This window comes from Phocoena sinus, chromosome 15 (assembly GCF_008692025.1).
Source record: "Phocoena sinus isolate mPhoSin1 chromosome 15, mPhoSin1.pri, whole genome shotgun sequence".
Taxonomy (NCBI): Eukaryota; Metazoa; Chordata; class Mammalia; order Artiodactyla; family Phocoenidae; genus Phocoena; species Phocoena sinus.
The window spans coordinates 82,371,616-82,398,841 of NC_045777.1; the positions used below are offsets into that span (position 1 = coordinate 82,371,616).

The 27,226-nt window shown below is 42.4% G+C and overlaps 1 protein-coding gene across 3 annotated transcripts in view; it reads left to right on the forward strand.

Moving 5' to 3' along the window:
• The window catches only part of KPNA7 (karyopherin subunit alpha 7), a 69,159-nt gene extending 52,051 nt beyond the window's left edge, over positions 1-17,108 (forward strand). For all 3 annotated transcript variants that reach the window (XM_032605729.1, XM_032605730.1, XM_032605731.1), the window contains 7 exons: positions 381-649; positions 2,036-2,118; positions 4,223-4,486; positions 6,378-6,611; positions 8,128-8,310; positions 12,111-12,257; positions 16,902-17,108. In XM_032605729.1, coding sequence (XP_032461620.1) covers positions 381-649; positions 2,036-2,118; positions 4,223-4,486; positions 6,378-6,611; positions 8,128-8,310; positions 12,111-12,257; positions 16,902-17,015 — 1,294 coding nt within the window. In that variant the 3' untranslated portion in view covers positions 17,016-17,108. The remainder of the gene's footprint in view (positions 1-380; positions 650-2,035; positions 2,119-4,222; positions 4,487-6,377; positions 6,612-8,127; positions 8,311-12,110; positions 12,258-16,901) is intronic.
• The last annotated feature ends 10,118 nt before the right edge of the window (positions 17,109-27,226 follow it).

Sequence of the window (27,226 nt, forward strand, 5' to 3'; positions counted from 1 at the left end):
GTTCCAGCAGCCTATTTGGTTTCTTGGCAGTGGCAAAATGCCCACACAATATAAGAAAAGGCCGGTCCATCCCAAAGTGAGATGAAATTGCTCCTCTACACTGTCCTTGAGAACAGCTTAAGATATGCAAGTGTGGTCAGAGATGAATGGCTTAAGTTAAATTGGCCTCAACAGGAATGGAGGCTCATAGATAATAACTAAAGGGAAAAATATTGCTTCATCACTGCAGAGTGCTACAGGCTGAACTCTAGGATATGAAGGAGCTCTGGCCCAGGGGTTTGTTTCATTTGATAGTTAGGAATGCCAAGAACATCCATAAAGGAGGTTCTTCTTACCTGCCTCATAGGACATGTTCTTGTCTTTTCTCTTACACTGCGAAGGAAAATGCTGTCCCGGGAAAAGAACCCTCCTCTGAAGCTGATTGTTGATGCAGGGCTCATTCCCAGGCTGGTGGAGTTCCTGAAGTCATCCCTTCATCCCCGCTTGCAGCTCGAGGCAGCCTGGGCTCTGACCAATATTGCCTCCGGTACTTCGGATCTGACTCGTGCTGTCGTGGACGGAGGGGCCATCCAGCCCTTGGTTGAGCTCCTGTCTTCCCCTCATATGACTGTGTGTGAACAGGCAGTGTGGGCCCTTGGTAATATAGCAGGTGAGCCTCTCCCCTTGGTTGGGGGCAGGGGGCAAAGAAAATGGTGGGCCTTGTGAGTGGCATGCGATGGGAATTCTTTGGGTAGTATTGTAGATCAGACGTTTTAAGTATAAATACCTAGCAATGCTGGGAAGAGTAGAACGGGCCTTTCCAAAATTCAGAGTCAAGTTCAGAGACCAAAAATTGAAGCTGAAGCTAGAAGGCATGGTATGTTCTGAAGCTCCAGGCTGCCTAGGGACACCTGCCAAGACTGGGGTCCTACAGCCTCAGGGCTTAGTGGCTTCAGGAACAAAAGACAAGTCTTTGGCTCATGCAATGTGGGGATTTTATGACAGACCCTTACATCACCCAGTACCCTAAAAGAATTCTACCTTCAGTGAAAGTTGCCCAGGGAATACACACGAAAATGTCTGCTTAGTTTAGGATAAAAGTCTCCCCTGAAAACGCAATCCTAAGACTGGCCTCATGGATTTGGGACTGGGTACTGTATTCCCTGCATGGTCTGGGAAAACACAAGCTGGGGAGTGAGTGCTGTCAGGTTAGGAACTCCAGGATGCCTGGCTGAATATAAATGTGATGCTCTCTGGGGGAAACAAACTCAGTCGGGCCCCTCAGGATTTTGACAAAGTAAGATCAGCCAAATATTAGCAATTTCAAGTTCAGAAAGTCAACAATCCACTATGACTGAGTCAGCAGAAGCAAACAATGTGATTAGACCTCCAAGGACTTCAGAGGATGGAATTAGCAAACACAGAATATAAAATAAGTCTACTTTTTAAAAGCTTGCAGAAATAAAGCAACTATTACAGAGATTTCGTCTCTCATTTTGCTTAGTGCAGTAAGGAACAGGCAAAATCGGGTGGTGTAGTATAACTTATACCTTGCCTGATGATTGAAGAATTACAGGCCGAGATGTCTAGGGTCTAAAATTGGTATTCTAGCCAAAGTAGCAGAAAACTGATGGCTAGAATCTGTCCATCTCCCAGACTTTGTTCTGAGTTGCATTTGGAAGTTACTGCCCCATGTCAAAGCCTTCTGGGAAGACAATTTGGTCCATAGTGGCCTTTGTCTCCTGAGAACCATGCTGTGAGATGCCACCAGCATTTAGAGCGCGCTGCCTGGGCCCAGTTGGCTGGCTCCTTGATGGGTCCAGAGACTCTGCTTATAGCAATCCCTGCTGTGTGGTGCCTGATTTCCACATCAGACCATCTATTCAACCAACATGTCAGAGACCCAGGGTCTAGTTCATGGCTATACTATCTACTTGCCCAACCCAGGAATGAGTTTTGGCCTCTCCCCCTTTGCAGAGACTTGTGAAGAATTACTCACCCACCCCAGGACTCTCTCTGTTCCCTCTTTGAGTGTCATGTTCTTGTCTATTTGTAGGTGATGGACCAAAATTCAGAGATGACGTTATCTTGAGTGATGCCATTCCACATCTGCTGACCCTGGTTTCATCAAGTATACCAGTGAATGTCCTTTTTTAATTAATTTTATTTATTCATTTATTTATTTGGCTGCATTGGGTCTTAGTTGCGGCATGCGGGCTCTCTGTTGCGGTACGCAGGCTTCTCTCTAGTTGTGGTGCATGGGGTCAGTAGGTGCAGCGTGCGGCTTAGTTGCCCCGTGACATGTGGGATCTTAGTTCACTGACCAGGGATTGAACCCGTGTCCCCTGCACTGGAAGGCAGATTCTTAACCACTGGACCACCAGGGAGGTCCCCAGTGAGTGTCTTTTTAATGAGGTAACCTAGTTAGGTAACAGGTTCCCAAAGTTGGGAAATGGGGTATGTAATTCCAAATCAATGCTAGGCCATGTTGTTGCTGCCCGGCCCCCTAACAATAGTAATGATGAACAAGGCCTAGGACTGACTATTACTTTGGGTAGAAGTTGATCCAAATTTGTCCTCAAGGGCAGAAGTGCTGATCTTTCTTTGCGGGGGGCATTGGGGATTAGAAGAGACCCATTCAAGTTTTTCTAAGCTTACAATCCTGCAAAAGTAGATGACTGAGCTCTCTGTTCCAGGAGTACAGACAGAATTAGTGGCTCACCAGTTCTGTTCCTGGGTAATAAACAGGGTCTAGGTTGGAAGCTTAGGGTCCAAGTTGATTGCTATGGCAACACTAGAGGACTCCCTGGGTTAGGAATGGAATTTGGGTTCTAGATTTGCCTCAAACAAAAATGAAGAGAAGGCAGCTTCCAAAAGTCAAGGGAATAGATGCCCTGCCTTCAAGGTGAGAGAGAACCTGATATGGTTGAACCAGAAAAAGGCTGGCATGACCAAGGGAGCTTGCAAGGAGAGAGCAATATAAGATGACAAGTAGGGCAAGGGACTTAGACATCATCTTGGTGGCAAAAGGAAGGCTTTGGAGGGTTTCAAGGCAGGAAGTAAAGTGGCCTGATTTTCCAGAAAGACCATTCTGGCTGCTTGCTGTAGGATTATAGCAGAGGGAGATGGAGAAGCAGATGGACCTGGGTTGCTGCTGTGATGGGCATAGAAGGGGGAGACAGAAAGAAGTGAGGATGCCCTCGGGTTTCAGGTTAGTTTGTTTAGAGCACTGTCCTCCTAGAGATGTGGGGAGGATTGAGGGAAGAAGGAATCGGAGCCTTAGTTGTACCTATTAAGTTGAAGCCTGTGAGAGGCACCATTGCAGCAACAACAGATAGATAGATATGCAGGTCTATCTAGGTGATTGTGCATGTATGTGTCATCCAGCTGGGCAAGGTCAGCCAGAGCAGGGATCAGCCAATTTAACCTGGCCAAGTGCTTGTTTTTTTAAATAAAGTTTTATTTATTTGAAATAAACAGCCACACCCATTCATTTACATACATATTGTCTGTGGCTTTTGCAGTGTTAGAGGGCAGAATGAGAAGAAACAGCCCATTTGGCAATACAACACCAGGCTTGGTGTCACAGATGGCAAAAAGAGCTTTTTCGAAAAGCTTGGATTTGGTGACTTGGAAGGAGCTGATTTCATCACTAACTCCAAAGAAGTAGGGGAAGAAACCAGACTAGAAGGGGTAGAAGAAGAAGATAGACAGTGAATACGGATGCCTCCTTGAGGATGGATTCTGAAAAATAGAAGTGGGGTGATGGCTGGAGAGGCACCAAGGGTAGGGGTTGAATGTCGCAGAGTGTGTTTCTATACTGGTGGGACTGATCCAGAGGAGAGAGGTGATCCTGGGGACGGATGGGAAGACTGATCTTCAAATAGAAGGTCAAAAACGTGGTTAGGACATGTTGGTAGAGTTCATAGGCTGGTGGGAAGACCAAGTAACCCCTGCTTGATCTCTGTTTCATCAATGAGAAATGAAATTAGGTCATCACTCGAGTCAAGTGGGGAAGGACATTTTGAAGAATATAAGGAAACCTCCATCTGACGTTTGCATATAAAACAAAGCTCATTCTCTGCGTTCCTCCTATACTTATTACCTAGAATAAATTCCTGTTTGAAGCTCTAAGGCTTGGGTTCATGCGGGTCGATCCTACTGATCAAAGAGGGTCAGGACACATTGCCATTGGTGTTTTCCTTCTTTGCACCCCTTGCTGGAGACAGTCTCCTCGTTACAGGTCACATTCCTGCGGAACATCACGTGGACCTTGTCCAACCTGTGCCGGAACAAGAACCCATACCCTTCTGATCACGCAGTGAAGCAGATGTTGCCCGCTCTCTTCCACCTCCTGTGGCACCCAGACGAAGAGGTTCTCTCGGACACCTGCTGGGCTCTGTCCTACCTCACCGATGGCTGTGATACACGCATCGGCCAAGTGGTGGACACGGGGGTCCTGCCCAGGCTGGTTGAGCTCATGAGCAGCTCAGAACTCAATGTCTTGGTAAGTGTCCCGGGTCGTGTCGGTCTCTGTAGAGGCCTTCAGATTAGAGTCTGTGGGTCATCGTCACTCGAGCAGGTTCTGTTCTCTCCTACCCCCAAGCCTTCCCCAGCTGACATTCATCCTTTACCTGGAACAAAGCTGCTCATATGCATTTCCCTGGTCTCTGCTACTCTGTAGCCAAAGACTTGGATCGGCTTTGATCCAAAATCCTAGTGGGTATTCAGTGTCTTACTTTTTCTTGGTCTGATAACTAGAAAAGATAGAAGAGCACCAATTAAAATTGCTTATAATCCCTCCACCCAGTGAACTATTCTTTTGTGGCCTTTCATTCTACTGGTCTATGCATGTAGATGTTAACAAGTTGGTGTGCATGTTTGTGTGTCTGTGTGTGTGTTTTAACGTGAAGCTCGTAACATTTGAATTTCTTACTCAAGTATAAAAGATAATTCCCCCTTATCCTCTCCCCAGCTGGTTCTCTTAGACTACTTCAGATATAGGTGAAAAGTAAGTAAAACCAAGGTCAAATACTTGACTCTGAGACATATGTCACTTACATAATATACTTCTTGAAAATGTAGTTTGAAGCATGGGTACCCCTTTTGATTTCTATGCCTAATATTGTATATTATGCAGTCTTAGCCATCATCTGTTCTGAGATGAGGGTAGCATTCCTCAGAAGTCAAGGTTAGTTTGGGGATAGTGCCGGGATCATGGAAGGTGTGAAGACAACATCTTCAAGAAGTTGTTTATCGTGGGGGCTTGGGGCCCAACTGCGGCAGTCCTGGCAAGGCTGTGATTGGCCTATGGCACTTCTAACATCTCTCACTCAAGCAGCAGATACCTAACATGATAGGCTAGGAAAACTCTAGAACTGTTGATGGGCTGTGCTGGGGCTGCCACTACCATGCAGAGAAACCAAAATAAATCTACAGTCAGCCCTTCTAGGACAGTTGTCTTAAGCCCAATCATAGACCCGTCCTGGGGACCTTCAAAGTTATTGAGAGAAGCTTTATGAATACACCAAAACAAAAAGGCCACTGAGATTTCACTAGCTCTAATAACATATACAACAGAAACTTTTTTTTTAAATGAGGTTAATTATAGGGACCAGCCTCATTCCCAAAGTGGTTTGTGGTGGTTGACTAGTTATTTATTTTAATTAATTTATTAATTAATTTATATTTTATTTTTGGCTGCATTAGGTCTTTGTTGCTTCGCGCGAGCTTTCTCTAGTTGCGGCAAGCGGGGGCTACTCTTGGTTGCGGTGTGTGGGCTTCTCATTGCGGTGGCTTCTCTTGTTGTGGAGCACAGACTCTAGGTGCACGGGCTTCAGTAGTTGTGGCTTGCGGGCTCAGTAGCTGTGGCTCGCAGGCTCTAGAGCGCAGGCTCGGTAGTTGTGGCGCACTGGCTTAGTTGCTCCGCAGCATATGGGATCTTCACACCCTAGGGCTGGAACCCGTGTCCCCTGCATTGGCAGGTGGATTCTTAACCACTGTGCCACCAGGGAAGTCCCTACAACAGAAACTTGATACTCGTGCTAAATACAAATTCAGTAGAAATTATTACATTGTAAAGGCAACCATCAATTTACCAATTTTCCCAATGTAAGGATATGAAAAGGACAGCATCATTTGATAATATATCTCTTGACCTCTATACCACTTGAGCTGGAACTACTGGGAGGCTAGCGAGTACCTTTAAACTATGTAAACAGCCATGGATGCACAGAATTAATAAGGATCGTGGATATAATCATTGTTCACAGGCTTCCAGAAAACCATCAGCACAGCATGATGGATGTTTGGGAGGGCACGGAGCTTGATGCAGTGGTCACCTTCCATGGTGATGAATTCATGGTACTTGGTGACACTTTCTCACCTTGTTCTTCCAGACCCCCTCTCTGCGCACCGTGGGGAACATTGTCACAGGGACGGACCACCAGACCCAGCTGGCCCTGGATGCGGGCATCCTAGCTGTGCTGCCCCAGCTCCTCACACACCCCCGCTCCTCCATCCAGAAGGAGGCAGCCTGGGCCCTAAGCAACGTGGCCGCGGGGCCCCGCCAGCACATCCAGCAGCTGATCGCTTGCGGTGTGCTGCCTCCCTTGGTGGCTGTTCTAGAAAACGTAAGTGGCCCACGTGACAAAAGGTTACTCTCCAGCGGGCCCTGTGTTGAACTTCTTTAGCTCTTCAGAGGCAGGCTGAGAAGCAAAACTAATTGAGATCACGACGAACCTATGAAACATTAAGTTTCCTAACTCTCCCTGAAAAAAAGAAAGGCGCATCCCATTTTGAACAATCCATTAAAAATTTAGAAGTCTCAGCAAGAATTGGCCAGTGAAAAGGTGATCCCACAGCTCAAATACCCAGAGGAATCTTGAGCTGGTAAATACTGGCTCATCTCTAGGGTTAAAAGAATGTGCCATCTACTCTCCTTGGCAAAAAGGGATGAGGTTTGGCTTGATTTTGTTTTAGGAGGAAAAACGTATCGGGTTACAGTGATATTATACACTGAAGACAGGTGGCCTTTGCAGTGTAAAAATCACATTGATGAAAGGGGTAATATATATAGAAAATCCAGATATAACAGTAGAAATACAATAAAGCTTCCTTCTTCCTCCTGATTCCCACTTCCTTTCCCCAGGACAATTACGAGGGTCAGCATTTCTTTTTGTCACCTTTTAGTGGATGAGCTATGTTTAAACCATCGACTTGTGAAACAAGTCAGGAGTGGTGACCTGGGGTTGCAGACAGAGGTTACTGAGTAGGATGGGGAAAAGGAGGCACTGGCCGTGTCCTGCTCTCAGGTTGGCTGGTGGGTTCCCAGGTGTGCATTAGGTACAAAAAGGTAGCCCAGGTTTGCTACCCAAATCATGGCATCTTCCAGTCTATCAGACACTTCCTATCCTGCTGTGAGTCTGTACATATTCTAATCAGAAACATCTAGTCAGAATCAAGGAGTAATCTTTTTTCAAACTGTGCCTTTTGAACTATAGCTTGCTTGGAGCCATACGTTTTTTGTTTTGGTTTGGTTTTTTTGGTGTTTTTTTTTTTTTTTAACTTTGTTTTAAACTGAGTCAGTTTTCCCCAGCCATAAAATGGGAATAACTCCTCCTTCAAAGGGATAGAAGGATCTGTGATAAATGACTCCCTTCTCTCTGGGCCAAGTGCTTTTTATAAATGTAAATGATGCATTGAGTGATATTTCAGTGGCTTTCCTCTGTCCCCTCCAGACTGTGTGCTCAACTTTGTAGCTCTGGAGCTTCTTGTCCAAAGTTTTACTGGAGGAGAAAGACTAGAAATGTAGCTATGGGTCACTATAACCTAAAATCCCTAATTTGTATTGATTGGGTGATGTTGGTTCTCTTTTTCCGATAACCTGACTTAAGAAAGTGAGTGTGTTTGAATTTAGAACCTCCCTCTAAGACCCCACATGAGTCTGCCTTTCCTCCTCCTTGGCTTCTCAAAGATGCTGTCTTCTGCTCAAAAACTAAAGGCAGGTTGCCAAGGGATTCTGTGTAAATTGTACATATAGTCCTGGGAATTAGGTAGTCCAGCCTACCTAGAAATTGAACCATGTTTGCATCACTATATTTAAATTCTTCAGGATCTGTCAAGAATGGAAATGTTCTCTCTCTGCAGGGAGAATTTAAAGTCCAGAAAGAGGCTGTCTGGACAGTGGCTAACTTCACAACTGGGGGCACCGTGGACCAGTTGATCCAGCTTGTCCAGGCTGGAGTCCTGGAGCCACTAATAAATCTTCTCACCATCCCAGACACCAAAATTGTTCTCATCATTCTCGACATCCTCTTTTTTATCCTCCAGGTGAGCTGTTCTGAACAGGTGGGTTTCTAAATAGCAGTCTCTTAATTACGATGTTTAATTTGGTCCTTAAAACCTAACTAGGGGCTTCCCTGGTGGCGCAGTGGTTGAGAGTCCGCCTGCCGATGCAGGGGACACGGGTTCGTGCCCCAGTCCGGGAAGATCCCACATGCCACGGAGCAGCTGGGCCCATGAGCCATGGCTGCTGAGCCTGCGCGTCCGGAGCCTGTGCTCCGCAATGGGAGAGGCCACAGCGGTGAGAGGCCTGCGTACCACACAAAAAGAACCAAACAAAAACAAAAAACCTAACTAGGATTCTCTTTTCCTCTCTACTTCCTCACCCCCTCCCTTTGTCCACACATCCTGTGGATGACAAGACAAGAGGCCTTTCAAAGAAGGTCCATCATCTTCATTTTCTCAGATAAGTGTTTGTGTGCCCAGCACTGTTTTAGATGTTCAGGAAATGACAAAGCAAAGTCCTTGTTCTATAGAGCTTTTGTATTAGCGGGGAGGGGAACAGACACATCAGATAGAGAGTTATGGGTAAAATATATCTGAAAGAGGGGTAGTTACTGATGGCCCAGAGTGGAGAGGGGATGGTGATCTCTTATATGTAGTAGTTAGGAGAAACTTCACTGAGGAAGGACATTTGAGCAAAGACCTGAAAGAAGTAAGTGAGTCCTGTGGATACCTGGGAAAGAGCACTCTAGGTGAAGGAAACCTTAAAAAGCAAGGAGCGGGGTGTGGCCAGAGCGGAACAAAGGGATGAAAGGTGGTGGGAAACAGGCTCAAGGGACCCAGGGGCCAGATCACGGAAGGTCTGTGAGAATGTGGACTTGCTCTGAGTGAGAAGGAGAAACCAATCAAAGGTCTAAAGCAAGGAAAAAAATAGTCAATGAGCCACGTGGCTGGCTCTTTTGGAAGACTGAAACATAGAATATACTTGAAGGAAGCAGCAGGACGTTAGCGATGATAGATCTCGAGGGACCATACTAGAGTTCCTTTTCCATTCGGCTATGTGGCTGGGAAAATGGACTACAAAGGCTTGAATTAGAATTCTAGAAAAGTCTTATTTCTGAAATGTAAGTTAAGCCAATATTTACATACTATTTGTGTCGGTTGTATAGTGAACAACAAATTACTCCTTGGTGGCTTAAAACAAACATTTATTATCTCATATTGTTTCTGGGGTTAGGAATCTGGAGGCAGCATAGTTGGATGGTTCTGGCTCAGGGTCTTTCATGAAGTTCAAGATGGAAACTGGGGCTGCAGTTTCATCTGAAGGCTTGGTGGAGGCTGGAGGATCAGCTTCCAAGATGACTCACTCACATGCCTAGAAAGTTATTCTTACCACATGGATTCCCTGGGACTGCTTGAGTGCCCTCACATCATGGCAGCTGGCTTCCCCTGAAGCAAGTGACCTTAGAAAGCAAAGTGGAAGCCCCAATGTCTTTTATGACCTGTGAAGGAGGTTATTTCAACAGCATTCTATTGGTTACACAGATCAGTCCATTTCAACATGGGAGGGGGCTACACAAGGGCATAAATACCCAGAGGCTGGGATCATCTCAGGCCATCGTGGAGGCTGGCAATATTCATTTGATTAAGGTCTTTTTATATGTGACTAAGCCATTTGAAAAGTTTTAAAGTAACACCAGAGGACTCCTTTTATTTATTTATATTTATTTATTTTTGGCTGTGTTGGGTCTTCATTGCTGTGTGCAGGCTTTCTCTAGTTGCGGCTACTCTTCGTTGTGGTGCATGGGTTCCTCACTGCGGTGGCTTCTCTTGTTGCAGAGCATGGGCTCTAGGCGTGAGAGCTTCAGTAGTTGTATCACATGGGCTCAGTAGTTGCGGCACATGGGCCCCAGAGCATGTGGGCTTCAGTCATTGCGGCTTGGGGGCTCTAGAGCACTGGCTTAGTTGTGGTACATGGGCTTAGTTGCTCCGTGGCATGTGGGACCTTCCCGGACCAGAGCTCGAACCTGTGTCTCCTGCATTGGCAGGCAGATGCTTAACCACTGGACCACCAGGGAAGTCCCCAGAGGACTCCTTTTAAAAGCTCACTTAAAGCATCCTTTTCATGTAACAGTCCTGGAAAGAACTGACCTGAGTCAAGAACAGATTGGAAACAGCCCAATTAGACGCTTAGACTTTGAGCAAATCACAGACACAGAGTACCCACTTGGCAGCCAGAGGCGAAGTTGGACATAAAAAATGTGTGAAAGCACACTTGGGGGGCTATAGAAATTTAAGTTGATCTCATTCATTTGAATTAAACACTTGGGATTTTTTTTCTTGGGAGAGTCTGGGAAAATCCCATCTGATGGACCAGTGAAGCCCCTACATCAGATAGTGGCACGTGGGACACTGAGAAAAATCAAGATGAGATAGAAAACAGTTTCAAGTGGGCAGCAGAGTGCAGTTGTGGTTCTCTGAAGTAACTTGGGGGCCATCTGCTGTTCTGTCAAAGTCCAGAATCCTTCTCCAGGGCTCCTGCTGCCCTGGGGCATCCCCCACTTCCCAGTTCTCTTGGAGGCTCACCTAGCACATTGGTTCTTACCTCCATTTTTTCACTGAAAGCCAAGAGCTCATTTTGGATGTACAGATAGGACTAGAAGGTATCAAGGCTTAGATAAAAGTGAAAACTCTCATCAGATAAATTATGGCCTAAACAATATTTAATTTGATCCATAGGAAGGTTTGGGATTTTTGTTCATTAGTTTGTTTTTATTACTGTTCACAAAATAGTCAGCAGAACCTACAGGATACCAAAGTTGTTTCTTTCTCTCTCTCCACTTCCCCCAAACATTCTGTTTATCTGGACCACTCCCTTTTCTATAAATATGCAGCACTTATTCCCTCACAACTTTGTCCTTGCCATTCCTTCTCTTGGGGATGCTGTTACCCTGTGATGGACCCTGGCACCGTACTATCCATTAAGAACTTGATACTTTCCAAGCCTCTTGTACACATCTTCTTTCTATAAATTAAAACTCTGATCGTTTATTATACTTTCTTTTTTTAATTAACTTTTTAATTGAAGTATAGATGATTTACACTGTGTTAATTTCTGCTGAACAGCAAAGTGATTCAGTTATACAAATATATACGTTCTTTTTTATATTCTTTTCCAATATGGCTTATCCCAGGATATTATACTTTCTATACTACAGCAAGTATTGTCTCCCCTGATAGTGTGAGTTATGAAAAGGCTTTCTCTAAATCCTACCTTTATTTCTAGTTTTGTGTTCCTTGCTCGTAGTATATGTACAAATGTTGAGTGAGTGAATACCCATGGATGAGAAATCCAATGATCAGCATTGGATGAAATCAGATCACATCATTTGTTTCCAGGGACCTCATTAGTTGCCATGGTGTGGCTTCTGTCACCCAGGGTCTCCTGCCCGACCCCTCAAGGCTTTCCAGGGAGTGCAGGGCCAGAACATCTGCATTTACATAGCATCACCTGAACATTCTTTTCTCTGTTTTTAAAACAATCTCTATTAATTAGAAGGGAGATACCTACCAAATAGTGTTTAGTGATGGATATATAGAAGATGGCATATTCAGCAAAAAAAAAAAAAAAAAAACAACTGTATTTTGTGCAATGAAGATAAACCTCAATAGACAGATGACAAATATCCAAAATGAGAGGAAGACAATGCAATTTTAAGTCAGTCTGGGAAAATAACACTACAACTGCCCATTCTGGAGTGGGTGGCTTTCGTCCGATTCTGCTGAGGTGAAGCCCCACGTCCTAAGCGCTTTGGTGCAGAGTCTCACTCTTCTACGGCCCACAGGCAGCAGAGAAGATTTCTCAGAAGGAAAACATGTGTCTGCTGATAGAAGGACTCGGTGGGATTGATAGAATTGAGGCTTTGCAACTTCACGAGAACCGTCAGATTGCCCTGACTGCTCTGAACATTACTGAGAGACACTTCTCTGAGGTAAGTGCCCAGACCTCCTTGGCAGCTGATTACCTGGCAGGTACCTGAGCTGTTCCTGGGATGTGGGTGATGAACAGGCGGGCTTCTCTCATGACTCGGCCCTGAGTTTCTCCCCATCCATGTTATCCAGGCCACCTTTGAGTGGCAGCTTCCTGGCTCCTGGAAGCTGTTCTAGACCCATTAATCTCTTAGAAGTTTGTCCTGCTCCCTCTGGTGTAGAATTTCACTCGTTTTTGTTTTTGTTTTCCCCTACTCGCCTCTCTTAGGGGAGGGAGAGGGGGAAGAAAGGAGTATGATGCTAAAGTGACTTTGTACTGAGAAATACAAACAATGAAGGCAGGCCCAGCTTTTGAACAAACTTTTTTGCTACTTACTGCATTTTGTCTCTTTCCAGAATACGTTGATTGGGAATGAACTCAACAAAAGGCTCCCAGAATTCCTGCAGGAGCAGGGAATAATGATCAGAGAGCATTAGATACTTTTAAAAAGCTTTTTATTATAGTAAAACATATGTAACATAAAATTTACCTTGTAAATCTTTTTTTTTTTTTTTTAATTTTTGGCCACACCCCACAGCATGTGGGATCTGAGTTCCCTGACCAGGGATCACACCGCAGCCCCCGCACTGGAAGGCAGAGTCTTAATCACTAGACCGCTGGGGAAGCCCCTACCATGTAAATCATTTGTAGGTGTACAGTTCACTGGCATTAGGTACATTTCACACTGTTGTGCAACCATCACCACGTTCCATCTCCAGAACTTTTCCAAAGGAAAACTCTGTCCCCATTAAACAATAAATGCCCCGTTTCCCACCCCCCCACTCCCCGCCAGGCCCTGGTAACCACCATCTTACTTTCTGTCTCTGTGAATTTGACTACTAAGTGCCTCATAAGAGGAATTGTATGGTATTTGTCCTTTTGTGACAGGCTTTTTTCACTTAGCATGATGTCTTCAAGTTTCATCTGTGTGCTGTAGCATTTGTCAAAATTTCCCCCCTTAAGCCTAAGTAATACTCTATTGTATGGATATACTACATTTTGTTCATCTATTCACTGATGGACACTTGGGTTGTCCTTTTGGCTATTATGAATAATGCTGCTATGAATATGGGAGTACAGATATGTCCGAATTCCTCCTTTTATCTCTTTGGGGTAGATACCCAGAAGTGGAATTGTTGGATCATATGGTAATTTTGTTTTTCATTTTTGAGGAACCACCATATTGTTACCCATAGTGTATATACCATTTTACATCAACACACAAAGGTTCCCATTTTTCAACATCTTCACCAGTGCTTGTTTTCTGTTTCTTTTTGTTGTTGTTGTTTTGTTTGTTTGTTTTCTTGTGTTTTGTTTTTTGATCATAGCCATTTTAATGGGTATGAAGTGGTATCCCATTGTGGTTTTTCTCTTCCAGTTTTATTGAGATGTAATTGACATAAAGCACTGTATAAGTTTAAGGTGTACAGCATAATGATTTGATGTACATACATCATGAAATGATTAGCACAATTAGTTTAGTGAACATCCATCATATCATAGGTATAAAATAAAAGAAAAGGAAAACATTTTTTTCCTTGTGATGAGAACTCTTTAAGATTTACTCTAACAACTTTCGTATATAACATACAGCAGTGTCTTTTTAATTAATTTATTTATGTATTTTTGGCTGCGTTGGGTCTTGTTGCTGCGTGCAGGCTTTCTCTAGTTGTGGCGAGTGGGGGCTACTCTTTGTTGTGGTGCATGGTGTCCTCATTGTGGTGGCTTCTCTTGCTGCGGACCACGGGCTGTAGGTGCGTGGGCTTCAGTAGTTGTGGCTTGTGAGCTCTAGAGCGCAGGCTCAGTAGTTGTGCACACAGGCTTAGTTGCTCTGCAGCATGTGGGATCTTCCTGGACCAGGGATCAAACCCATGTCCCTTGCATTGGCAGGCAGATTCCCTTGCATTGGCAGGCAGATTCTTAACCACTGCACCACCAGGGAAGTCCCAGCAGTGTTAATTATATTACTTATGTTGCACATTATATCCCTAATAACTATTTATCTTATAACTAGAAGTTTTTACCCTTTGACTGCCTTCATCCAATTTGCCTTCCCCCCCCACCTCTGGTTACCACAAATCTGATCTCTTTTTCTATGAGTCTGCTTGTTTTTGAAGTATAATTAACCTATAATACTACGTTAGTTCCTGATACACAGTATAGTGATCTGATATTTCTATACCTTTTTAAATGTATAGGAAATGATCAAGGTAAGTCTAGTTACCATATGTTGCCATACAAAGATATTACATATTACTATATTCCCCATACTGTATATTTCATACCCATGACTCATTTATAACGAGAAGTTTGTACTTCTTAATCTCCCTCACCTATTTCTTTCACCCCCCCTTCCGTCTGGCAACGACCTGTTTGTTCTCTCTACCTATGACTCTGTTTCTGTTGTGTTTGTTTTGCTTTTTAGATTCCATATATAAGTGAAATCATACAGTATTTGTGTTTGTCTGACTTACTTCACTTACCACAGTGCCCTGTAGGTCCATCCATGTTGTTGCAAATGGCAAGATTTCATTCTTTTTATGGCTGAGTAATGTTCCATTGTGTGTGTGTGTGTGTGTGTGTGTGTGTGTATATATATATATATATATATATATCATATCATTTATCCATTCATCTATCAGTGGGCACTTAGGTTGCTTCCATATTTTGGCTATTGTAAATAATGCTGCTATAAACATTGGGATGCATGTATCTTTTCATATTAATGTCTTCATTTTCTTTGGGTATATACCCAGGAGTGGAATTACCGTATCATATGGTAGCTCTGTTGTTAATTTTTTTGAGGAACCTCCATACTCTTTTCCACAGTGGCTGCACCATGTTACATTCCCACCAGCAGTGCACGAGGGTTCCCTTTTCTCCACACCCTCACCGGCACTTTTTTTTTTTTTTTTTTTTGCGGTACGCGGGCCTCTCACTGTTGTGGCCCCTCCCGTTGCGGAGCACAGGCTCCGGATGCGCAGGCTTAGCGGCCATGGCTCACGGGCCCAGCCTCTCCGCAGCATGTGGGATCTTCCCGGACCGGGGCACGAACCCGTGTCCCCTGCATCGGCAGGCAGACTCTCAACCACTGCGCCACCAGGGAAGCCCCCTCTGCCCATTTTTAATCAGGTTTTTTTTTTTTTTGATGCTGAGTTATATGAGTTGTATATTTTGGATATTAACCCCATATCAGATATATCATTTGCAAATATCTTTATCCATCCAGTAGGCAGCTCTTTTCATTTTGTTGGTAGTTTTCTTTGCTATGCAGAAAGCTTTTTCATTTTCTATAGTACCATTTGTTTATTTTTGCTTTTGTTTCCCTTACCTGAGGAGACCTATCCAAAAAAAATATTACTAAGACTGCTGTCTGTGTTTTCTTTCAGAAGTTTTATGGTTTCAGGTTTTATATTTAAGTCTTTAATCCATTTTGAGTTTAATTTTGTATATGGTTTGAGAAAGTAGTACAGTTTGATTCTTTTGTATGTAAACTGTCCAGTTTTCCCAACACCCTTTTTTGAAGAGGCTGTCTTTTCCCCATTGTATAGTCTCGCCTCCTTTGTCATAGATTCATTGACTCTGTAGTTTTCCATTAGATATTTTTCATATGAGGAAGGTGAGATCAAAGTTCCTAAGTGGCCAGGTAAACATGGGACTAGGGGTTTACACTCTGTTAGGTGTCAAACTTGAATCATTAGCAAAATCCAGAGCCATACAGTAAATATGACCAGATTGGTAGCTCTTCCTAATGAGTGGCAGCTAATCTTAGTTTGGGACCAAGAGGATGCTCTCAAAGCAGAGAAGACCCAGAACAGTGATTAGCATCTTCTGGGTTAAAGCCTCCTAAGAAAACCTTGTAATTAGGAAACTCATCCCTTAAAGGGGAGACGGCTCCTGAGGACTCCTCCAAGGGCTCCAAGTTAAAGACTTCTGACCTAGAAACAATTGCTACACCTATCATACCCTTAACTCAATGTAAGGTTAATGTTCTTTATAGCAAAACTGCTTTTAAAAATAAGCCAGACACAGGGGACTTCCCTGGAGGTCCAGTGGTTAAGACTTTGCCTTTCCAATGCAGGGGGTGCAGGTCTGATCCCCGGTTGGGGGAACTGGGTCCCACATGCCACGTGGTGCGGCCAAAAAAAAAAAAGCCAGACACAAAAGGACAAATACTGTATGATTCCACATACATGAGGGACCTGGAGTGGTCAAATTCATAGAGATAGGAAGTAAAAGCGTGGTTGCCAGAGGCTGGGAGGGAGATGGGAATGGGGAGTTGTTTAATGGGTACAGAATTTTGGTTTGAAATGATGATAAAGCTCTGGAGACAGATGGTGGTGGTGGCGAAGTAATGCCACTCAATTGTCTACTTCATGGTGAAAAAGGGTAAATTTTACGGGATGTATGTTTCACCACATGCCCAAACTGCATTTAAGGTCCATCCTGAGCAATAGTTCAATGCTTCTCTCCTTTGATCTCTCCTCTGAGGGAGCCTCAAGTCTGACAGGGCAAATTCTAATCCACAGAAGATGTGAAGGAGTCAATTGTGCAGGAATAATGTGCTGAGAGCCTGGAGGTATAACAGTGTCTCTTCTCCCCGAAGGAAGAAGAAACTGGCACAACCTTACCAGCCCGGGACCAAGGTCACGAATTCTTAAAGCACTTAACAAACACATACCAAAGCTCCACAACTCCTAAATCAGGGACCAGACCCTAAGAGTCACCTCTTTAAGAACCCTTCCCCTTGGTGTACCACAGGTATAAAGCTTTTAAAATTTGAATGATAATAAAAATTTCCACACTTTCACCTATTTTTATTTGCCTATTGTACATAGTTTGGGTGCAGAGAGATGGTGTTAGTCACCTTCTGGCTGGAGGCCCGCGTGCTTGGACTAGGGATGTTGCAGTGACTGGCAGAGAAACAGACAGGAAGGAAGGGATAACTGGCTCTGTCAATTTCACGATGTAAAAGCTAAACGGAAAAACTCTGACCCTCATGCATTTACCCCCAATTTGTTATATACCGTAGAAGAAATGTCAGTCTCTTGGTTAACCACGTACGATCCATAATTCATCTGCTGTTTTTCTGAAACGTGGAGTGACTGTTTAACCATAATAGCACGTGACCCTTTAGGCATAGCAGAGAAGGTAACTGGACTTGAAGTCGCAAGCTCTGGACTCCAGACCTGGCTCCTTTTCTAAATCCTCTGCTCTCTTTGTGCCTCACCCGTCAATTCTTCTCGTTCCTTTGGTCTTCAGGTTTTCATCTGTGAAATAAGGATTAGATAAGATAATAGTCATATAATGTTTGCATGTATTTTATCTTACATGAGACTCATGACCTGAGAAGTAGGTGAGGCAAAAATGATCAATTTCCAAGTAAAGAAGCTGGAGCTCACAAGGTTATCTAATTTGTCTTGCATCTTTTAGTAAGGGACAGAGCAGGGCTTCAGGTACCACCTGACCGCAGGGCAGCTTGCTTCTTCCGGAACAAGTGATCTGAGGGTGTGTGCATGGGAGAGAAAAAGAGAGAGTGCCCAAGACAGAAGTCACAGACCTTTATAACCTAATCTCAGAAGGGATATAGCATCCCTCCTGCCATCTGCTATTGGTTGTACAAACGAACCCTCATAGAAAGTGGGAGGGGCTGCACAGGTGTGTGCGACCAGGAGACAGGGATCACTGGATGCCACCTTGGAGGCTGGCTACCACGTTATGCTATGCTACCATGTGTTCGCATTTTAAAAGACCTCATTTAGGTGATAGCCTAGAGCCCGTGAAGTCTCAGCAAAGAAATAGAAGAGATGAAGAAGAACCAAATGGAAATTTTAGAACTGAAAAATACGATAACTGAAACAAAACTTTACTGGATGGGCTCAACAGCAGAATGGAGGAGACAGAGGAAAGAACCGGGCGACTTGAAGAGAGAACATTAGAAAGAAGCACCTAGAAAGAAGCACTTGAAGAGAGAACATTAGAAAGAAGCACCTAGATCCAACTACCAGTTTACAGGAAATCCAGAGGACAGAGGAAAATGTGAAGCTGCACTTCAGATATGCCCTTGGCAAAATGCAGACGGGAAGAAACTCTGCAGGACAGACAGCTCAGTTTCCTCATTTAATAAATTTCAAATAAAAAATTGCACATTGAGGGAACCTATAAAAGACATATTGACCAGCTGGAATGTGTATTTGTATTATTTGTATTCTGATTACAACAAATGTAAAAATAAAACACATTGGACATTTGAGACATTGGAAACTTGAACATTGAATTGAGGTTTGATATTAAATAATTGTTAATTTTTTAGGTTTAATATTAGGGTTGTGTTAATTTAAAATGTCATTTTAAAGAGATATGTACTGAATGATTACAAATGCAATGATGTTTGGAATTTGCTTCAAAGTAATATGGGATAAGGGAAATAGAAAAGAAATATATTTTGTGCATCTGACAATGTGGTGATAGCTGGTGATGGGTCCGTGGTAGGGGTAGTTATTATACTATTCTGGGTTTTTTTTTGCCCTGTGTGGATATTTGAAGTTCTCCATAATTAAAAGTTAAAAAGAAACCCTTATGTCCTCTTACTCCAGGGGGCTGAGCATCTGACCCTTCCCCTGGCAGTAAATTGGAAGTTTTCTCAATTGGGTAAAAAAGGTCTTTGTACTAGAATACATTGGGCAATGTTGAAAGCAGATTTATCATGCTGAATGCAGGGGAATTAAATAAATTACATAGGGAACAGTGAGCACCCCCTCATCCCCACACCCCACTGGTAAATGGAATGCTCTCAGCCAGGTGTAGATCCTCCAAGTAGGAGACTAGAAGATCCTTCTCTGGGAAATCTGACCACCCCAAGAGAAAAGACCTAAAGACACTGGTGCTGTGGGCTCCACAAGGAAACAACCAGTCAAATTATCCCAGGGTCTCAGAGCTTCCGATCAGCTTTTTAGCACCTCACTCTTAAATGAACAGGCCAAGGGCCACCAGGAATCATCAAACATTTGAGGAAGGTCTTTGACATAATAGAGGCAAAACAAATAGCACTGGTGGGAGATTTGGAAGAAAAGTCATACAAAGAAAAAAAATTAAACAATCCTGGTATCATTAGTATACTCAAGAGATTAGCTATTGCTTCCAAGAAGCAAAAATAGGATGCTGTTTAAAAAAAACCCAAGAACAAAAAGTACTCTTAGAAATTAAAAATACGTAGTAGAAATGAAAAACTCAACAGTAGGGTTGGAAGATGAAGTTGAGGAAATCTCTCATAAAGTAGGGCAAAATGATGAAGATAAAATAAAAAAGGTTATATAAATCTTGGAATCCAGGAGGTCCAAAATCTGAATAGAGCTATTCCAGAAGTAGAGAATGAAAAAATATTGAAAAGAAAATTATCACAGAAATAATTCGAGTATTTCCCGAAGCAGAAGGAAACATTTCCAAACTGAAAGGATCCAGCAAAATGCATGAAAATTAACCTATGCCTAAAGCACATCACTGTGAAATTTCAAAACTCTGGTAAAAGAGAAGATCCTACAAATTTCCAGAGAGTAAAAATAAATCATGTATAAAAGATCAAGAATCAGAATGACTTTCTTCTTACTCAGCTGCTGGTCATGAAACCTTTCATCAGACCCAGTCAGCTAATCTATTCATGGGAGAATCCTAATGGGAACACATAGATGTATATATATAAGAAATCTGAGCCAACTGTTCAGAAAAATTAACCCAGGCTCCTGTTGTTAAATTTGCATGATCAAGAACAAGAAGAAAATCAGCATGATGAAACAGAAAGGCCAAGGTGAATGAAACAACAACTTTCACTCGAAGACATATAATTCAGAGAAGGTAGGGGGAATTAAATCTCTAATTTATATTCTCAACAGATTTGAGAAGCTAGATATTGCAGCCATAAAACAAGAAGATTGTATGAACCAGGAACAATCTGAGAAATTGAATGATTGCCGGGAAAAAAAATCCAAGAGAGTGGTTTGAAGATAAAGATAAAGAAATCTTTCAGACTACTGACCAGAAAGTTACAGAGAGATGAAAAAGTTGGGAGAAAAATAAGAGACAGGATCGATTCAGGAGGCCCATCATCTGAGTACATGGAGTTCCAAAAAAAAAAAAAGACAAAGGAGAAAACACAGGGAAAGACATTACCAGAGATATCATGAAAGAAAACTTATCAGAATTGAAGGAATCTCTAGGTTGAAGGGCTCACTGGATGCCAAGCAGAATAAATAAGAAAAAAGACCGATACCTACATTCAATGCTGTGAAATTTCAGAATGCCAAGAATAAACAGAAGATCCTAAAAATTTCCGGAAAGAAAAAATGTTACCTTCAAAAGAATGAGAATCAGACTAACATCAGATTTGTCTCTGGGAACACAGAATGCTAGAAGATTATGGAAAAATGCCTTCAAAGTTCTGAGGGAAAATTACCTAGAATCGAGAATTCTGTATTATGATAAAGCATAATCATATTTTCAGATATAAACTCAGAGGGATTACCTTTCAAATACTAACAGAGCTGTTTGAGAATGTACTCTTTCAGAAAAGGATGAAAACAATCTATCTCCAACCCCCACCAGAAAAAGAGCAAGACATAAGATACAAAAAATGGTGGAACCAACCCAGAATTCCAATTAAAAGGAATCCCAGGATGAGAGTTATGGAGTGAAGCTGGAAAGCTCTTTGTGCCATATTAGAACAGAAAGGCAGAGACCTTCAGGTAGAACCACTTCAACAAGAGGAATGAAATAGATCCACGTAATAGGATGACTAAGAAGCCAGATGATGTTAATGACATGATGAAGAAAATATGTCTGTTTCTCATCAATAAGAAAGTAAGTAAGGCAATTAGAAACAACAGGGGAAAAATTGTGTAAGAAACTCATGACCAAACGTGAAGCAAACAAGATGTGGTGTGATTTTGATCTTGATTCTGAAACAACTCATGAAACCAACAGACAAAACAGGCAAGTAACTCTGCATGCAGAAGAGATGGTGAATGTTGTCCTTGACACTGTCAAAGTTCAGCAGACAAAAGATGCAGCTGGGGGACTTCCCTGATGGTCCAGTGGTTAAGACTTTCTGCTTCCAGTGCAGGGGACAGGGGTTCGATCCCTTGTTGTGGGAAGTTCCGCATGCTGTGGGGTGTGGCCAAAAATAAATAAAATTTAAAAAAAGATGTAGGTGGAGATGTAGAGGAGTGGAGCAGAAGGTAGAGTACCAATATCTTCCTTCATCTAACTTGGAGGGGTCACGTGTTTCAGGCTGACTGATTGAAAAGCAAAGACAGGTTCAAAAAATAATATTTAAAAGGACAAATAGAAGAACTGAAAACAGTAACTACAAAAGTGGGGGCAGGAGGAGGGAAGTGCTAGCTACCTAACTCCTCATCTTTCATGATCGGGAGTCAACAGATGAAGTCTTTTTTTTTTAATTTTTAAATTTTTTATACAATTTTTAAAGGTTATGCTCCATTTACAGTTATTACAAAATATTGGCTCTATTCCCCATGTTGTACAACACATCCTTGTAGCCTATCTTACACCCAGTAGTTTACACTTCCGACTCCCCCACCCCTATTTTCCCCCTACCCCCCACCCAGTTTGTTCTCTGTATCTGTGAGTCTGCTTCTTTTTTGTTATATTCACTAGTTTGCTGTATTTTTTAGATTCTACATATAAGTGATGTCGTACAGTATTTTTCTTTCTCTGGCTGACTTATTTCACTTAGCATAATGCCCTCCAAGTCCATCTGTGTTTCTGCAAATGGCAAATTTTCATTTTATATGGCTGAGTAGTATTCCACTGCGAGCACACGCACGCACGCGTGTGTGTACTACATTTTCTTTATCCACTCATCTGTTGATGGACAAGATGAAGTCTTAAACTGGTGGTGAATCAAGAAATACCAGTGTATATATATATGTTATTATTTGTAAGAATATTATATATCTGGTAGCATATGTATAGAAAAAAATTCTGGGAGACTAGTCACCAAACTGCTAACCTCTGGTAGGAGATAGACAGGATTCCCAATTTTGTCATGGGTGGTTTTTTTTAGTAATAATTAAAAATTTAAAAACCTCAGAGAATTAGAATTGTGTGATCTCCTGGTGTGTCGCGTGAATATGGATTTGAGTCCTAGATTCCTGAGGCACGACTACATACAATGAAAGTCTGATGAACAAGTTGGGAGTTACCAGTAATAAAAAGGCACTTTAGAGTGTAAGCGTCTCTCCTCCAAAGTAAACACCGTTTCACTCAGTTTGGGTGAATCATAATTGGGAAAATATTCCAAATTTGTGATTTGCTTGTCTTTGAAAAATGTGATTGTTTAGAAAACCTTTAAAGTGGTTTTCTTTGTGTGTGGTGGGGGGAGGGGGCAGAGAATCATAACATTTAACAATTATTAAAAATTAGGGGAATTTTTATTGTTTATAAAGTCCTGGTCATTACCTGCACATTCAATTAAATAAATACACTTAGGAAACCAAAATCCCTCTCTGGAAGCTTGCAGGTTTAGACACAAATGCCCCTAGATTAAGAACAATCACAGGACACCTTAACAGAGTATTTTTATAGACATGTTCCATACCGGTAATGCTGATAATAATAGTATGTTATTGGTATTATATCTATTTTATAGATGAAGAAGTTGAAGTTCAGAGATTTAAGGGAATCACCCAGGATCCCACAGCCAGCAAACAGGGGAATATTTAAACCCACTCTGCTGATACCAAGTCTAATCCAGCTCGTCTGCCTAACGTGGTGATTGCCAGGGACTTAATTGCTCTGGGGTTTATCCTGGTTCTTATATGCCTTGGGTTTTTAGTTCTCCACGCATTTTGAGGGAAGGAAACTCTGATGATTGTTAAACAATTCATGGCAAGTCTCTAGTTTTGAGGAAAGGTGGGGAAAGAAATGTTGGGGTGATCAAGAAATTAGAATCCAAAGGAGGCTAGAAAGTGATTTTCATGGGACTTCTCTAGAAGGATTTCTGAGGAGCATAGCCACCCTAATAACCCCGGTAGACTGTAGACATGGGCTTTCTCTTTGACCATGGCCATAAATCTGGCTTCTGAACTAAAAATACTCTTCTATCTAAATCCGAGGAGTGGGAATTCCCTGGAGATCCAGTGGTTAAAACTTGGCTCTTTCACTGCTGAGGGCCCGGGTTCAATACCTGGTCAGGGAACTAAGATCCCGCAAGCTGTGTGCGGCAAAACGAACAAACAAAAAACCAAAACAGCAACAACAGCAACAAAAAATGCAGGAGTTTTCTCATCTGAGTGATCAGGGGCCAAAGCAGCAACTCTTTCTTTGAACTTCCAGACCAGGTCTTCCCAGTAGAAGAGAAATAGCTCTTTGGCAAAACAATCCAGTGCTACCCAAATACCATATTCCAGGCCAATGGCAGGTTCATAGCTTTCCTAAGTCATTCACTGTTGGTGCCGATCCCCTCTCACCCTCTTATCCCACCCACTTAGATACGAAGTATTCTGCAAAGGATTGCATTCAGGGGATGGAAACTCCTTCAGGGAAAGGATGTGTCAGCCAGATGAGTTCCATGAAACATCTCTAATGATACTTAGCCTCACCCTTTTTCCAACACAAGCTTCTCCTAAGACCAGCCCATTAGTATCAAAACATTCCATCCGGATGCAATGTGGTTTATTTAGGATAACATTCAAGTCTCTTAATTTTCATCCATGAGTTGAGAATCTAACCGGAATCCATAAATTCAACTGCAGTAAGGGCAGTCTGTTTTCTTTGCAGCGAGTACTTTCCAGAGCGAACATCTAACTGTTTTCCCACTTGATTCCAAGGACTCTCACTTTTAACAGAGGAGTATGCCAGCCTTGTCCTGTGCTCAGTTAAGACATCACAGGTTTTGCTCTCTGAGCAAATTGCAACGTCTACATTGATTATACCTCTAAGTGACAACCTGAGAAGAGAATTCACGGCAGAAATAGACGTGGCTTGTGGAGAAAGCTGCTCAAGCCTTTTAAAAAGAAGCAAATGTTGGGGGGCTGCCTTATGAGAAATGAAGTTACCAACCATACCTCCCAAGTATATTTATTTATTTATTTTTTTAGCGGTACGCGGGCCTCTCACTGTTGTGGCCTCTTCAGTTTGTTTTAAATCACGGACTTCCTTTCTTCTTGTTAGGCTGTCTCCATCTTCCCATGAGTCAGTGTGTGCTTGGGGAATCAAAAAGCGAGCTCTAAATTATTGGTATCCGTTTAATCAAATAAGAGGGAATGTTAATCTGTGGCTCTCCTTCCCCCTTGTGTTCCTGAGGCAGACATTAGGCTTTTGGGGGCTGTTCAGTTCTCTTCCTATTAGGGAGAAAGAACCTACTGTGTATAGTTTGGGCAGGAGGCAGCACTCCAGTTCCCACTATGCAGGTAAAAGGGGCTTCGTTTTTCCTTCTCACTGTCCCCAGACAGCCAGGCTTTAAACTCAACCAGCTGGGAACTCCTTCTAGAGCATATAATCTTTTAAAAAAAATTTTTTATTGGAGTATGGTTGATTTACAATGTTATGTTAGTTTCAGGTGTGCAGCAAAGTGAATCAATTATACACATACATATATCTACTCTTTTTAAGATTCTTTTCCCATATAGGCCATCATGGAGTATTGAGTAGAGTTCCCTGTGCTATACAGTAGGTCCTTATTAGTTATCTATTTTACATATAGTAGTGTGTCTATTTCAATCCTAATCTCCCAATTTATCCCTCCCCCCTGGTAACCATACGTTTGTTTTCTGCATCTGTTACTCTCTTAGAGCTTATATTCTTGAAAGATAAGGACAGATGGCATTAATTCCTAGGGGATCAGGGGTGGCATCCTGGCCACACTGTTTCTGATAAAAGAATCTGCTTCTTGGCTGTTCAGATGTGTTGATCATGGCCCATTGTTTAATCACATTGTTTATAGAGCTACTCCATAAACAAAATTACCTTTTTAAATGAATAATAGCAGTTCAATTATTTTCTCATTTTCACTCATGACCTTACCTGTTTCTGAACATGGACTGTGGGGTTCAGCTATGGTATTTAAAGAAAGACTTTGGAATTATTTTTCTGCAGTTGCCCCTAATTACTTGGCTGCATCTATTTGAGGAAATAATCTATATCTCAAATAATTCCACAGCCATAAAACAACTACACACCTATCAGGTTGGCTAAAAGGAAAAATAACACCACCAAATGCTGGCAAGAATGCTGAGGAGCATTGCTGGTAGGTAAGTGAAATGCTACAGCCACTCTGGAAAAGAGTTTGGTAGTTTCTTGTAAAACTGAACATGTAATTTCTTTATCACTCAGCAATTATACCCTAGGGTAGCTGTCCCAGAGAAATGAAAACTTCTGTTCACATAAATACCTGTACACAAATGTTCATAGTAGTTTATTTGTATTAGCCAAAAATTGGAGTTAGCTCAGGTGTCCTTCAAAGGATGATTGGTTAAACAAACGGTGATACATCCATACTGTAGAACACTACATAGTAATAAAAAGGAGGGAACAATTGATACATGTAACTACCTGGATGACCCTCCAGGGAATTATGCTGCATGAGAAAAAACTATCCCTGAAGATTACATTCTATATGATTCCATTTGTGTAACGTTCTAAAATTGACAACATTTAAAAATGGAGGACAGATTACTGGTTACCAGGTGTTGAGAGTGGGACAAAAGGTGTGGGTACAAAAGGGCAACATGAGGGATCCATGTGGCATTGGAACTGTTCAGTATTTTGACCATGGTGGTGGATATTTAAACCTACACATATTAAAACTGTATAAAATTTAATACACACACACACACACACACACACACACATCAGTATAAGTAAAACTGGGAAAATCTAAATATCACTGGATTTTATCAATGTCAGTACCCTGGTTGTGATATTATATTGAATACTACGAGTTTGCAAAATGTTACCATCAGGGGAAATGGCAAAGTGTCCAAAGGATCTCTCTGTATTATTTCTTACAACTGCATGTGAATCTACAATTATCTCAATAAAAATTTCAATTAGAAAAAACAAGTAAAACACCTTACCAATGATAATAATGTACTAAGACTTGCATCAAGTTTAAGTTTTAATTTAGAGAAAGATCCTAAAGGCTTCTGGGCATAAAAGAATAAATAAATGTGCTAATTAAACATGATTTTATACACCCTGTTGTTTTAAAAATCTGATGTTTAGGTGAAAAGTAAAAGAATACTAGATGCCAGATCTACGAAAGACCTTAAAGTCCAGTCTGATCTAGCCACTGGCCTCAGAGGCAACAGCTCAGGTCCAGACGTGTCCTCAAGAGGCATTTTTTTTTTGCGGTACGCGGGCCTCTCACTGTTGTGGCCTCTCCCGCCGCGGAGCACAGGCTCCGGATGCGCAGGGTCAGCGGCCATGGCTCACGGGCCCAGCCGCTCCGCGGCATGTGGGATCTTTCCGGACCGGGGCATGAACCCGTGTTCCCTGCATCGGCAGGTGGACTCTCAACCACTGCGCCACCAGGGAAGCCCCAAGAGGCATTTTTTATAGCTGTCTCTACTCCCACAAGGGATCCTCTGCACACTATTCCAAACAGATTTCCCTAGGGTAATAGAACTTGCAGGTTTTGGAGCAAAGACTAGCACACGCATTTTACATGTACTAATAAGAACTGCCATTTACCGAGTGCCTGCTGTGTTAGACTGCTAAATCTACACCCAAGATTTAATTTAAGCCTCATGATAACTTTGAGTGAGAGGTATTTTTATCTCCATTTTACAGATGAGCAAAGTGAGACTTGGAGATTTAATTAACTTGCTCTGGCACCAGCTGGTAATAGGATGAAGCTAGGGTAAATTGTAGGTCTGTGTGGATTATAGCTGCCCTCTTTTCGGCATACCCACTGCC